The sequence below is a fragment of the Astatotilapia calliptera genome, chromosome 7, assembly GCF_964374335.1.
Source record: "Astatotilapia calliptera chromosome 7, fAstCal68.1, whole genome shotgun sequence".
In the NCBI taxonomy this organism is placed as follows: Eukaryota; Metazoa; Chordata; class Actinopteri; order Cichliformes; family Cichlidae; genus Astatotilapia; species Astatotilapia calliptera.
The window spans coordinates 48,060,664-48,076,303 of record NC_137428.1 but is presented as its reverse complement, the minus strand read 5'-3'; the positions used below and the strand labels follow the sequence as shown (position 1 = coordinate 48,076,303).

The window sequence follows — 15,640 nt, the reverse complement described above, 5'->3', positions numbered from 1 at the left end:
ATCCAGTGCTGCCATAATTTGAAATCATCTTTCAAGCCTTAAATGATTTTGTCACAACCTCCTCAGTGCTAACACATCACCACAGCTTCAGATATACTGAAATGAATGTGCTGTTGTATTTGGTAACGAGAAAGTTCATGATTGAAGTGCAACAATCCTGGACTGAAACAGCAGGCACTCATGCACTTTGGAAGTTTTTGCTCATTTCTTTGCTTATCATTTGAATCCAGTGCGCCTTAAATTTAAAAAAAAAAAGAAAAAAAAAGTCACCTCAACAACAGTGTGACCTGCCATCTGCTGGTGGAAAAGATGCTCTCATTGTCTTTAAAGTTGGGTAGATTTCTTAAAGGCAGTCCTTAACTTCTGTTGTTTTTTTAAAAAATATATTTCTTACTGTAAATATTCTCAGCAGAATTCTCTGAACAGCAGGATCTGTCATAACTTACAACGCGCACGCAGTTTAATTGTTTTGATTTATTCATCATCTACTTTTTTGTCAGGTTGTTAGTTAGTTAACTGGAAAGTTACACATATGCATCACCAAACACATGGGCGTTTGACAGCCACCAGTACAGAGGAAGAAACAGGCTGGGTTTTTTTTTCTTTGGTTTGTTTATTTTGTGGAGGTTTCTGGCTGTGTGTCAAGTAACAGGGTATTATCGACAGACATTCTTAAAAAGAATAAATTAGAAGCAGCAGAAATTAGGAAAAATAATGACATGTAGGGTTCGTTTTGGGGTGGATGAAACGATTCTGAAATGTTGACCATGACCTGTGAAGGTCAAGATTTGCTTCACCTCTGAGACATTGCAGTTATTTTAGTGCATATGTGACCTTTTACAGACCAGCTCACAAACACTGAAACCTCTTAGTCGCTCATGGACAGGCATACAAAAGTAGATCATGGAACTCACAAAGCAAACGCTTACACATTTTTAGGTTTTTTTTAATAACATTCAATTATATGAATGAAATCCATTGATGCTCCCTCTGTACTGCAGTACTGTACATAATATGTGCAAAGCTCAACCTGAAGAGTGAGTCTGTTTCAGTGTTTGTGAACTACTGGTTCTTCCAACAACTAAAATATCTTAAGAAATAAAGCAAAATGATCACATAGATGTAAATTCTGCTGTAACTGTTCAGATCCCAACTTCTGATGTGAACATACAGTATACCGTAATGTGCTGTACTGAATAAAACTTGGAATCATCTGTCTCCTGGAATTTTTGTCCTATTCTTAACGATTCAAGAGTCATCAACATTTTCTGTTTGAAAAAATTTTTTTTTCTTTTGGTCGTTTTTATGGAAGCATCTTTCCCTTAAGCGGTCGAATTTGAGGTAAAGTCTCTGGAGCCAGAGGCACAACCTGGCATACAGTTTGTTTTTACCTTCCTGTGGAAATACACTGTGAAAAAAAGCACACGATAAATAGCTCCTTCATCGGCCACTACAGCAGCTACCTTCATCACTGTAGTCACAGCAAACAGATCTGCTCTGTGTATTTCTACCAGGCAGTGTAGCTGTGTGTATATTTCAGGCATGTATACACATCCGTGTGGTGAGTCTGCATTCGTGGTTACACGACACATATGTGTGCAGTGATCTGAGGTGTATGTTCCAACCTGTGCAGGCATGAAATCTGTATGTGTCCACTCAGGTAAATAGGATGTGTTTCTAAAATCCAGTGGCAGCATAGTCACTAGAACGTCTGTTCCCACCCACATGCAGGAGGGCGTAGCGACATGTTTGACTCCACTCATCTAAAAGCACATAGTGCCCAGACAGAGTGGCGCATGTTAGCTTTACATAAGGTGCCTGTTTTGTACGGCTCAGGAACCTATTTCAACTCTCCCGTTTGAAGAGTAAAGTGAAACTGAATCAGTACCTAGTGAGCAGACTTCTTAGTGGTTGTTTGCAATCTACAACAAACAGGAAATTAATCAGATTTTTATGGTAGTTACAATTTAATAAAGAAAGATAAAATACTTACTCAAAAATCCAGAAAAAAAATGTGTTACATAAAAGTTAATACATTTATTCACATGTCACTGAGTGAAATAAGTATTTGAACCTTACAATCCAGACAGAGTTCAGTCTCCCACCTATTGGCTGTGTCTCACATCACAATCAATAAATCATCAAGTATAGATAAAGCACAACTGTCCACAGAAAAATGCTGAGTATGATCCAAAGAACACCATCCCCTCAGTCAAGCACAGAGGTGGAAACATTATCCTTTGTGGCTGTTTTTCTGCTAATAGTACAGGACGACTTCATCACATTCAGGAGCCAAAGTTGGGACCACATACTGTAAAATCTTGGCCGAGAACCTCCTTCCTTCAGAGGTCTAAAGATGGATGCGTCTTCCAGCATGAAAATGAACCAAAACATACTGCCAACAAAGAAGTGGTTAAAGAAGGACAAGTTAAGGTCATGGAGTGGCATAGTCACCAGACACTCGGCCTCAATCTTACAGAAAATCTATGATACGTATGCAAACCTGGTGAACACCTATAAAAAACGTCTTCCTACTTCCAGCAGTTGCCATCAAGGGTTTCTGCACCAAGTACTAAGTCGAGTTTTCCGTTGGGGATCAAATACCTTTTTCTCTTAATGACATGCAAATAAATTTATAACTTTTATATATTTTGTGTTTTTTCTTGATTGTCTAGCTCTCTCTCTTAAAATGAAACTACCATAAAAATGAGAGAATGTTCATTTCTTTAGAAGTGAGCAAACTTATTTCCCCTTCTGTATATTCCTTTACAGCACTAGATGCTCATAATAAATAAAGCCAAAGTTTCAAATGATGATATGAGTATGTGTAAAGGTAATCTGTGAGTCAAAGACCTATGAGCTGCTTCACACTATCCTAAATGTTCAGCTTCTGACACTCTTTTTCTATTTTGTATACCCCTGCGTGAATCAACACCGCATCACGGTGGAGGGTTTTGTGCAAGATTTCATGAGCTATGGCCAACTTGCCCCTGATACGGTCTCCCATGTCTCCCTGGCGGTGGGGCCAAACAAAGAGTGGTTCAGCAAATCCGGGTGAGTGGAACAAATCAAGGGTCCAGTGTACCCTGCCTGAGCATGGTTACTGAGGTCCTACCATCAGGGGAAGTGGTATTCTACATACACCGTTGACAGTGGAGATGGGACACTCCTGACTTCGACCGAGAATATAGTTAGGAAGAACACCTTTAGGAGATCCTCAGTACCATGCCTTCTTTACTGTAAGCATAGTCTGGGGAGGAAGTGGAAAAATCACCCATCACTGGTGTTGAAGTCGCTGATGTAGTTAAACAATTGAAAATGTTAACGTAGGTTTTTTAACAGCAGGATTTAAAGGAATTTGTTTAAGTAACACCACCCACATAAAAAAAAATGTTACTCAAATGAAAGTGTATTCACAGCAGTATTTTTATTAGTTTGTAGAAAGTAGTACAAATGCACAGACATAATGAAAACAAAAAAGGTATGTTTGTATGTAAATATTCTTTGACAATGAACATAAATAGGGTAGTGTAATACCGAGAACCAGAACTTCCTCCTCCAACAGAGAACACAATTCTTAATCAGCCTTTAAAAATAAAAAGAAACACATTATATTTGTATAAAATGTTCAAATGTAAGACAGAAAACTGCGGACCAGCTGGAAAGATCTTAGAGGGAAATAAAATCTACTCCCTTAACCATTAAGATGCTCCACAAAAGCCTGTGGTTGTGGTATAAAGCTATTACAACTGATTATTTTTTTAATCTTTGTATTGTTTTGGTTAAAGGGTCAGTGCAAACTTCTGAATTATATGGTTGAGAAATATAAACGAAAGCTATGATTGGACACCAGTGAAATACTTTGGATGGGAAGAGGACTTTTCTGAGTCTGTACACCTTCCCTGAGCTTGAAATGAGTCATCAAATGAATCAGTATTAGTGGTGGATCAATGTCAAAAACCTTCAACCAAATTTCAAAATAGCTGCAGAAAGTTTAAAGTTAAATTAGCAGAGATGGAAACTGACAGCACAAATCATTTAATTGCAGGAATAAACAATGGCCTTGTGCATTTTACTGCAAGATTTTGCTGTGATTGAGACATGTTGCACTTAGCGGCAAACAGTATATGAACATTTGCTTGTCTGGGTACTTTCATGTTGTTTGGTGTCAGGCTGAGTTTATGGTCAAACTTACTCTCTGCAGGTCAAATAAATGGTGCCTCCAACTCTAATGATATATGTACACATCTACTTTTTTGTGCTAGGTATTGCCAAAGTCCCAGTGCTGGGACTTTGGCAATACCTAGCACAATGGGTGAGCCTTGAGACAGTGATGATAACCCCAACTAACACCTCTGAGATAAACTGGAAACCCAGCTGTGACCACAGACATATCAGCATCTGTTGTGTACCAAACAGGAACAACTGTCAAATGGATAGTGACAGGTGTGAAGGAAAAAGAGTGATGGAACAAAGAGTGAATGCTCTTGCAGCAACATAATAACACCCATGATTTTGGATTTACATGTTTAACAATGACATGTCGGCAAGACTGATGTCCACAGTTAGTTTAACAGTTGCTTCATAGTCAATTGTGTCATTGGTCTATTTGAGATGGAGAGAGATAAACCAAATTCCATTACTTTAAAATAGCTCAGAGAGGAATAAACTGGCTAACTGCTAATTTGCATCCAGGCTATATCTAATGCTAACCTCTCAAGCAGAGCTTTAACCTGCTTCACTATTAGTATGGTTTAATTTGTCCCGCGTTAAAACAGAGCATCGACCGATAACAGTAGACACCGAATTTCAGGTACTGAGGGGGGAACCCAAAACTACGCACACCTGGTTGTGATGGACCACAGTTAGCCCGGGCCTTTGTGATAGGATAACGGACACTTCCATCAGCCAACCAGCCTGCATCACAGTGGTCCAATCCCATCAGTTTCCATGCAGCATACAGCTGGCCCACTTTGGCAATCTGACTTCCATCACTGGAACAAGCCTGGATTGCTTCAGTGAAGTTGAGCTTGGTTGTGTTCTCTAAGAAGTAAACTGTCCCTATCCAGAAGAGAATAATCATTGAAGAAACTGTAATGACCTGGAATTTTTAGATGTAAAAAAATGAACTCAAACATGCTCATACTCACCCTTAACAGACGCAGCGAAGCAGAAAGCGTCATATCGGTGAAGGACACGGTCTCGTTGTCCATAGCTCCGTAGACCAGGAGCCAAGTTCTTGCCCCCACAACCATCACGTGGGATTGTGATTGGATACTGCACTGTGCCATCAGCCAACCAGCCAGCATTACACCAGTCTAGCCCCTCCTCCCATGCTGTAAAGAGCTGCTCAAATGTAGCCAAAGTAGCATCCTGATCCTGGCACTCTTTTTGGGCCCTGAAGAAGTTATAATGGTAGCGTCCTTTCTGAGAGTAGTAAGGAAACACCACACCTGTATGTGAAGGAACAATGTATTACAACAGTTTCTCAATGAGTACATTTCTTTTTTAATTCAACATGATCAGAAAACCCCAAAATACAACTCAAATAATGCTCATGTCAAATCTTAAGTATATTCTGAAATGTAGAGTTCAGAAAATCCTCTTTTTTTTCATTTATGACTGGTAAAAAAATAAAGTCAGCATTTTTCATTTTTGTTTTGCAAATTTAAAAAAAAGAAGATTGTTGGATGGAAATAGGTTACATTTGACTCCCATTTATAAAGTGCCATTTCACATGAAAACACCTCCAAGTAGGGTAGTAGTCCCCCACAGCAGTCATCAACAACACAGAGTGGGCATATTTCACCCTGGCCTCAGATGTGGAAGTGCTATTTCTCCCCCCAGCCGCTTCACACACAGCTCAAGCTGGAGCCTATCATTTGATTATGCTAAAAAAAAAAATCATATCATCTATAAAAAGTAGAACTAAGATCCTGAGACAAGACACCCTCCGCAGCATGACTGTGCCTTGACAATGTGACAAAGGACAGGTCTTGTGGAGTCCAACATGCACACAGCTATACCACAAGTTTCACGGGAAATGTAGGGTCACCAAAATACATTATTATATTCTTAAAATACATCTACAAACAAGAGCACCTTATAGCCTATAAAGCTGCTATGAAAAATAAATCCACTTATTCATTGTCCTTTTACAGTGAATCCTCTCTTAAGCTTTCACTTTGTTTAACAAGTTAACGTTTATCACAAACTTTGTCTGCATAAAAATAACAAAACTGCAAGTCCAATCTGATACTAGATACTAGATGAAACTAGATACTGTTATTGTTAATCTATTTGATGATTTCAAATACTATGATGTCTCTGGTACTCAGGGCTGTTGAAGGCCCTAAAATAATATGCATAATCTGCTATTCTATGGTAATGTGATTAATTAAATATTTGTTTTGCAATATGTACTGTTGGAGATCAAACAGAACTTGATACTGGGCTCAGATTTTAAACCCATTTATTGAAAATTGCTCATTCAGCATATAAGACTTGGGCTTCATTTCACTTATTTTGTACATTTTATATGGTCCTATGGAAATGTTTTCAAATATAAAATCAATTCATAATTTAGGAAACAAATAATAATTTACTTTTTTGCTATTAGAAGTACCATTATTATTTGGAAGCGTAGAGCCTAATCCAGCTATACGGTAGGGTGAAACCATAGAGAGGTCTCCATTCTAACACAGATGATTGATTTGATTGATTTATGATTTTATTGAGTTCAGCTCCCTCTTGCTCTTGGAACCAAAAGTCCACAGCATTTTTTGTGGCCCCCACAAGAATTAATCCAACCTGACTCACGTTGAGGCCCAAACTCAAAAACAAAAATCTTACCCCGTAGCTCCAGATCCACCGTCACACTGTCATCCTCCAGGCCATCAATCACTTCACAGCGATATCTTCCTGTGTCGTTGACCTGTAGCTCATTGATTACTAGAGACATGTCCCCTGGCGCTGAGCGTCGCAGGCGCACGCGGCCACGGAAGCTGCCGTAGCTGCGGTGGCGGCTTCCCATGGCAACCATAACCTCAGTCTCCTTGAAGAAGGCATCAGCAGAAACTTGTGGAGTCATGGTGTTGGCAGGCAACCAGGACCATTTGACACGGGTCTTGCGTGGTATAGTCAGTTCAGGCTCATAGTGGTAGTGACACGGAAGGGTGACAGTGCTCCCCCTAGTGGCTGACACTGAAGACTGAGGGGATTCCACGTGGAGACGAATCCCATTAAAATAAACTAGAAAAGTCAGAAGAAAGACAACATGTTAAAAGGCCGAATTAAAGCAAACAGAGCCAGTCTAAATGGAAGGTTTTTATCGAAATTTACCACCATCACAGCAAAATAAACTTGTACCTTCCCCCGTTGTCCTCCTGTATGAAGTCTATGAAGGTCAATTGTGCCTTCACCCAAATGGTTTATATTATTAGCCTGTATTTTACAGATAAAAACTATGATAATCAGTGCACAGTCGGCATGCATGTTTACCATTTGCCAAATTATTTTGAGTTTCATAGTAACAATGCAAATCTGATTAGACGATACTCAAGTCTGTAAAGTCTGTTTAGAGTTACAGAAACATGGATGTGTTTACCGAAATGTGGAGAAAAGAAGATAAAAGAATATCCCAAAAACACATGTTACATGTAACACAAACACACATCGCTCACTACTAACAGTATTTGTTTTGTTAGCCCTGGATGACTGCCTGTAAATTCATAAATTACAGCTGCTTTCCCACATCCTAATTAGTTCCGACCAGCTGTGTGTTGATGCATGTACCACAGAATGTGTTAATCATGTCCACACAAACACACGGACAACCTACTCTCTCCGTGTCCATTCCCGTTGCTGATGTCCTGGTAGTGAAAACCATTGGTGTAGCCGAGGATCCTGCCCTGACAGCCCGGCAGCAGCAGGAGATACACGCAGGTGGCCAGAAGGGGGCGCGGTAGACTGAGCATGGCTGCAGCAAAGCTCATTCAGCTCCTTCAGCTTAAAAGCTGTCGAAAATACCCAACAGGACTATCACAATTAAGCTGAGCGCCACAGATTAAACGCTCTCGAACGATCTATATGTGTCTGTGCTTGAGAAAGTTACACACTATCGGTTAAAACGCAAGTCAGAATAAATAAATAAGATTTATTAGGAAAGTTTGATTATTCGCGTAGAAAAAAAACTGTCTGCGAAACACTTTCAATGAATTTGTGTAAAAGTACTCTCATTGATCCTTTCACATTTCTTGGCGTCAAATAAAGCAAATGCACAGACTGAAGAGACGGAAGAAACTTTCCCTAACAGCTCGGTCGTTAGACAAATGCCGACAAATCTCTCATCGTATTAGCTTAAACTTTCCTGAGTAACAGAAAACTATAAGCCTTCTTTTATCTTCACGAAAACATTAAAAGGTTTCAGCTCTGAAACCGGCTATGTCACCTTTATAAGTAAAGCCTTCTGTTTTACCACCTGAATAAAAGATAATGTTCATGGGACCAGTTATAAAATACAAAAATAATCCAAATCTCACTCACAGAAAAGCAGTTGTCCGCTGAACGTGTCTTCGCTTCACTTACTCCTCATCCTCTGTCTCTGCTCACCGGACCGTCCTACCAGCCAACCAGTCAGGGGGAGCGCGCGCCAACGTCACGAGCTGAGGCATCTCGAGCAAAGACCTCATCACCGATGAACCAATGAGATCGTCCTGCAATGGAGACACCGCCGCCGCAGCACGTCATAACTTTTTCTACCGACTCTGATGCGTCAACACAAGAGTGCCAAACTAATGCTAGTGCATGCAGCCTAGTTTGCCTTTGCAAGTGAGCCAAACTGCTAAATCCAATGCTCAAAAGCCTTTATTATAAAAGAGAATATCTCTGTGTGTAAGTATAGAGAAACTGTTTTCATATTAAATGGAAAATACATTTGGAAAGTTGGGTCAACTCAAGTGAAGTCATCGATTTTAAAATAAAACACGAATAAACATGTAAAAGCAATCGGAAGACTTCCTGGTTTAAAGCACAGAGAACAAAAACGGGTTTTAAAAAGGTTGGGATGTGATCGTGATTTACTACTGCAAAGGCCTGATCTTCACCATGTTTTAACTTGGACACCGTGAAAACTATGAGCATCTGTTTTGCAGACTTCAGTGATCTAATGGGAGTGTCCAGAGTTAAAAGACCAGGGCGTTGACGGGGTATCAGCCTCGCATGTTGTAATAAATGTGATAATATCCAACATTTTTTGATTGTAATCCCTTCATTGCACCTCTTAACTGCCCAGATTTCCTTCGGGGGTTTCAGTTTAGCTTCCACATAACTCCTTTCCTCCACTTTAAGTTTAATTTCGCCTATTTTATGTGTCCTAAAAGTAACAACTAGGCCACATTAATATTGTTAAAAAGAAATTTAAAAAAACAACCCTAGCTTTCTAAACTGCCTTGGATTAGGAGCAATATTGTAGCCTACTGTTATAATATTTCTTTTTCAACTTAATTACTTTTAAATCAAGCTTCTTGCTTTATTTTTATTTTATTTTGTAGCATTTTATCTGTCTAACCTTAAGTAAACCTGAGTAGTGAAGCAGTTTTGCTTGAGAAAAGTTATCCAGTGAGCAGTTCAAACATTTTGACCATCTCACACAATTTCAATAGTAAAAGGTTGCATTAAACATTCTTATGTTTATGATGCCACATGGAATAAGATCCTAAACAGTAAATATGACTGCAGCACACACGTAGTGTACTACATCTTGCATACAGATGGAGCCTGCTATTTGACAAAAAATTTATAGGGGTCAGTTCAGTCCAGTCAACCTCTTTAAGACCTCACAAAAATGTGCTCAAATCCAACCAGACAAACCCAAAATTTAAAATAAAACCAAAACCTGATCTGTTATTACACAAATGTAGCTGTGTAATAACAGATAACAACTATGTTATCTGTTATTTCGCAGAGTTTAAGTATAGCTTGAAGACATTGTAGCTTCATGTAAGCATTCATTCACATAATCACAGCTAAAGTTTAGAGCAAATTCAAAACAGAGAAAAATCCTCAAAGCCTAATTAAAATTTAACAGTGCAGGTAGATTATATTTGTAGTAGTCAGTGCAAGCTCTAAAGAAAAAAATCCTCAAAATCTGGTGCCTTTAAAGAAGAGCAAAACAAATAAGTTATTTATATCTTATTAACACCTACAGACATGTAAAAGCTGCCTAGTCTCTGCAGTATTGTAAAATTAGTCATTGTCAGCTTGTGGATTCGTGTATAATGAGGCTGACAGAAAATATTCCATGCCATGTTTGGCCCTGACCTCAAGTAAGATGGAAAAAATATTGCCATATGAACTCATATTTCAGTCACTAGCTGAAACAAAAGGAGACATTGTGGGAAACAAGAGCAATTCCAGTTCTCCACTGAGGCCTGTAAAATGTGCCGCCGCCTGAATATCTGAGTGAGGGCTGAAGGTGCATATGGAAGCTGCCCTCTTGACACTGCTACACGGTGAACCTTAAAACTGCCCTGGCACGACAGCACCATCCTCCAAATGATCATCCTCCAACAGAGTCCCTTCAAAAAAATAATCTTCTGCACGCAATGCTTTCCTCTGTGGGCAGCCCTCTGCAGCCACTGATGTTTTTCTAGTGACTTCACTAACACCCAGCCAGCATAACAGAAACCCAAGCCCGCCACTATTCCTGCAGATGGTGGGGGGGTGTGGTAGTGGATTTGGGGATGTTGAGGAAAAAGTTGACCCAAATCCCTGGAAAACATTAAAAGAATGGATTTTAATGAGTAAACAATGTACATGCTAGTCATACAATTTGTTTGTTTTTCCACAGTCGCCACACTGAGAATGACACCGAGGGCCAGACATATGTAGTTTAAACACACGCTTTCATTTTAGTCAAAAATGTATGTCTCAAAACTTTTTCACATGTAATTTGGTTCACATGAAATGCCCAGTACAAAAAGTTTATCAGCTTTTGTGAAATACGGTTACTGTATGGAGAATGTAACCAAACCATATCCATTCAGATTTAAAAGCAATATAATTCAATTCAGTTTTTTTATACAGCTCCAAATTACAACAACAGTTACCTCAAGCTGCTTTAGATTGTAAGTTAAAGACCTGACAATAATACAGAGAAACCTCAAAACAATCAATCAGATGACCCTGTGTGAGCAAGCAAATGGCGATTGTGGGAAGGAAAAAAGCCCTTTTAACAGGAAGAAACCTCTGGCAGAACCAGCTCATGGAGGGGCGGCCATCTGCATTAATGTTTTTTATGTTCTTGTACGTGTATTTATTTCTAAAGTTTACATAGTTTAACTGTTATTGTACATACCAGCCACATAAGTTGTGACTTCATCAGTCTGAGATTGATTGTTGATGGCTTTCTGAAGCCTCTACACACCAATATCATTACAAAGTGTCAGAGATTTACAGTTAACAAACAGTCAGGTGAGTAAACAACACTGAGACACTTAAGATTGACAACGTGCGGCACGGGTGAAAAGCTCAGAGCAAATCACACCGAACTGCAGTATTCGTTTATTTTTATAGGTTACATCGTCAATATGCAAATATAATCACATTTCCTGTTACGCAGGTCCTGATGTCTGTCTGCATGCAAGCTGTGTGTGTGTGTGTGTCACAGAGTATGTGTGTTGCAGGTCAATTTCTAAGAATAATATAATGCAAGTCAACTTCTGCGGATATGTATTTCTGTGCTGGTCTCTTGTCAGTGTCACAGGGTCAGCTTCCTGTTTCTACAGAAAACTGTCTGGTGAAATATGTATAACATAACTTTTGAAGCATAAGCAAATAAAACAATAAAAACTCCCTAACACAAAGGTTCCCAGCTCTCTCAAAAATGCCTCCAGAATCAACCCCTTTTTTGCATTACTGCTTAAAGCTAACTAGTATACAAGTAACTGGTATACTTAACTGGTAAGATAAGAAAGTTACCATTAAGAAAGTGCACTTTTGTAAGTGGAGGAACATTAACTGGACAAATCAGAGTTTTGACTTGATAATGGACCCCCCAGGTCTGTTTGATGGCCATATTAGGCCCATATATACACTAAAAGGAGATAATATACTTTTGGAGTCCAAATGTTGTATATGAATTATCAGTTCATTCCCGCAATAAATTTTTTGTAATTAAGGTAATACCCACACACACACACAAATCGGTGTTATGGTCTCAGTGATGGAGAAAACAGAAGAAAGGAGGAGGTATTCTTTATTACCTCTAAATGGTACCATTCGTGTGTGTGCATGTAATCATTCTGTCTGTAAACATGATAGCTCGAAAAGTTTTGAATAAATTCTGATAAAACTTTATAGAGGTGTAGGGCAGAGTCATGTAGACAATCCATTAAAATTTGTTTTACATCCATCAATGTTTTTAAGGTCAAGCTAACGATTTATTGGTTGAAAATCGACATTGTCAACAAATAGAAAGTACAGTGTAGGCATTTAAAATATCATCACATTTGACCCTTGACCTTTAGTTCAGGATCAATAAATTGATCTGAAGGTCAACCTGATAATAATGATATATGGAGCTATTTAAGACTCTGCTTTTTACTACCATTGTTTGCATTGACAGCTTAAAATTATTTAGTACATGATAAATGACGATTCTATGCATCATGTTATTTTACAATGACATTATAGTTGATGTATGACATCAAATTACGGTAAGAAGTTATAACTGTTTCAGTAAATAATAATTTGACAATGTTAAAAACAGAATAAACTTGTGATGAAAAGCTTTTTTGACTTGATATTTATTACTGGACATTTAAACAAATTAACTTAACAATGAAATAAGTGTTACACATTCACTACATCCACATAAATAACAAATAATTGTAATCAAAATTATGTGAAGTATATTAAAATGGGTTAGAACAGGCAAAATAACAAAAGCCTGCATTTTGTGCTTGTTTTAACTGGACTACAAACTTTTTTAAAAGTATATTTGATTACAACGCTCCTCCCTTAAAAGGAAATTCTTCCCAGAGAGCGAGCTAGCTTGGCAGATGTTTGTGCTCTCCAGGTGCTGGATGTTTTCTCAAGTCTTCAGAGTCTGACATTGATGTAACTGCTAATTTCTAAATTTTGAGATAATGTTGCGTCTTCTTCTCTTTTTCATGTAGCAACATAACTGAGATCAACGAGATTAATAATGGATTGCATTTATATAGCGCTTTTCTAGGCACCTAAAGCGCTTTACAATTCCACTATTCATTCACTCACTGGTGCAGGCAAACCACAGTTGCAGCCACAGCTGCCCTGGGGCAGACTGACAGAAGCGAGGGTGCCATATCATGCCATCAGCCCCTCTGACCAACACCAGTAGGCGGTAGGGTAAAGCGTCTTGCCCAAGGACACAACTACCAGGACAAAGAGAGCTGGGGGATCGAACCGGCAACGTTCCGGTTACAGATGAACTTCCCAATCCCCTGAACCACGGTCGCCCATAGACAAGACTTCTAAAAATCATGCAAAACCACAGATCTGTGTGACAGGGAAGTTTGACAAAAATGTTTTGTCACAAGTAACAGTCAGGAATTATGAAATATATTTTACATACTTTTACAAAACCCTCTTTAACTGCCCTTTTAGAACTTTCAGAATGTCTACTGTACATAAAAGAAATGGTTTAGGTGCACAAAATACAAATGGAGGCATTAAAAGGTATTCCTGTATAAAACATAATGGCAACATTAATGACCTTAACCTTCAAGCTCAGTTGCTTTAGTGTTATTGATCCATTCTGTGAGAATCCCAGCATGTTAGCAAACCACTTAATTGCTTTGAGACATTTGCATCGAGATATTTCATTTCAAACCACAAAGGGCAGAGAATAACCAGAGTCACACTTATTGTCTGGGAAAAGAAAAGTGAAAGGTTTGCCACCAGTATTAGGATATATGGAGAACTGTGCCGGAGAACAACACACAGCAATCCATGAAGTTTTCAAGAAGCATACATTTTCACTTTGCGACTTTCTAAGAACTCACAGACATTTCAATGTCAGTAGTGAATTTATGTATCTTTGCTAGCTATTCAACTGCAATAATATCACAGTCATGGCTGATAATCATCTAATGGCAGAAATCCCAGATCCGGATCACCAGGAACATTTCATCAGTTGTGGTTTGCCCACATGCCAGTAAACCCTCATCCTGTTCCTCCTCCTCCTCCCTTCTTTCCAGCCACAAACCAAACTACTGCTTGTTGTATTTGAGACAGTTATGTTATTACTCACGTTACATTCACATTATTGCCCAATGTCATGAAATACTTTTTTTTCCTAAATTTTCACAGGTTTTTCATATTTGTATGTTCCCCCCTATAATAGGGCTTTTTTGTACTTATTTCAAGCTCGCACCCTCCTGATTTTTCTACCATTGCCTTCACTATGTTCATTACCATCAGAAATATACTCTGGTTTCAACGTAAATATTTATCTTGGGCTCAAAAGCGGGGATTGGTTTCTTTATTGGGACTGCCGTTTTATAGTGTGCAATAACAAAAAGTGAATTTCTACCTCATCTGTGAGGCTCCACAGTGGGCTGCTTCAAGGAACAGCACACAAACATGAACTGAATGACAGCAAGCAAGCAGATGTTAATAAGCCTCAGGTAGAGGGCACAAGCTTGAAGGACAAAGACCACCCACAAATATATGACATTAAATAAGGTGACCTTAAAGGGATTGTGAAAGCTACTACAAAATGTGCAAACAATGCCACGGTATACTCTGTCAACGATGTTACAACATCTCACACAACAACTCATGTTGAGCAAGAGTCATTCATCTTTTATAGAGCGTGAACATACATACTTGCAATTGTTGGGATTCTTTCAGTCTGGACCAAAAAACACAGAATGAAACTGACTAACACTGGCACCCAAAAGCAGCTCCAGTGGTGTTTCCAGATAAGTGTTTTGAGATCCAGGCTCAGTATTTTCTCAGAATGACATTTCTGGATTCGTGTTAAGCAATAAACTTACTTAGCTCCCAAATTAAATCGAAGCTCCTTCAGTTTTTAGCAGCAGTCCAAACAGTCATCAATAAGCTCCTACAATCCAGCAAACCTCTCCTCAGTGTCATGCTAGCTCATGCAGCCCCCACTCTCAGCCAGTGTGACAGACGTTTCCCCTCGTTCTATGTGTCTCTAAGTCATTATCTCAGTGTGTTTGAAGAAACCAAAACAGTGCTCTTCCTTAAAAAAAAAAAAAGATGAAAGGTTTTAGCCTGGGGCCCCAAATGCCATCAGCCCCTGTGAAATGCTGGGAGACTGAGGCTTTTTCTGGGGTATAATTTCAGCAAGGCATCAACCTTCAGGCCCAGAGGTGAGCAAAGCTTGGACCCAGAGCTCCGGGAAACAACATGAAAGAGAAAAGGACGGCTGTGTGGGTTTAAGTTTGTGGTGTTCGATGGAAGAGCCAAGGAGATGATGGTGTCAGTATGAGCAGTCACGCACTGTCATTAACAGTGACTGCTCACAGAAAGGGACCGTTAGTCACAAGAGACGTGTGTGAGAGACGGTTTCAGTGTGACTGTAGTGATTAGAGACGAAGGCTTCAGTAAAAGGTCTGACAGGAGACTG

The 15,640-nt window shown here is 39.1% G+C and overlaps 1 protein-coding gene across 2 annotated transcripts; it reads right to left on the bottom strand.

Moving 5' to 3' along the window:
- Nucleotides 1–3,408: 3,408 nt before the first annotated feature.
- On the bottom strand, nt 3,409–15,416 carry hapln3 (hyaluronan and proteoglycan link protein 3). Of its 2 annotated transcripts, XM_080304579.1 has the most exons (6): nt 15,042–15,416; nt 8,545–8,714; nt 7,841–8,015; nt 6,853–7,251; nt 5,151–5,453; nt 3,409–5,055 (listed from the first exon to the last, which is right to left on the bottom strand). In XM_080304579.1, exons 3-6 carry the CDS (start codon nt 7,992–7,994, stop codon nt 4,745–4,747), a joined length of 1,167 nt encoding a protein of 388 aa, XP_080160705.1. In that variant the 5' UTR covers nt 7,995–8,015; nt 8,545–8,714; nt 15,042–15,416; the 3' UTR covers nt 3,409–4,744. The 2 variants fall into 2 exon arrangements, with proteins under 2 accessions (XP_080160705.1, XP_026032834.2); XM_026177049.2 differs by lacking the exon at nt 15,042–15,416 and having other exon boundaries at nt 3,409–5,061; nt 8,545–8,704.
- Between the last annotated feature and the right edge of the window lie 224 nt (nt 15,417–15,640).

Excerpts from the sequence above, each read along its gene's own strand:
- hapln3 (XM_026177049.2), bottom strand. The coding sequence starts at position 7,994 with ATGAGCTTTGCTGCAGCCATGCTCAGTCTACCGCGCCCCCTTCTGGCC. Across the intron at positions 7,252-7,840 it reads CGGGAATGGACACGGAGAGA|TTTATTTTAATGGGATTCGT; the intron begins GTAGGTTGTCCG and ends TGACTTTTCTAG. Across the intron at positions 5,454-6,852 it reads GGTGGATCTGGAGCTACGGG|GTGTGGTGTTTCCTTACTAC; the intron begins GTAAGATTTTTG and ends CTTCACATACAG.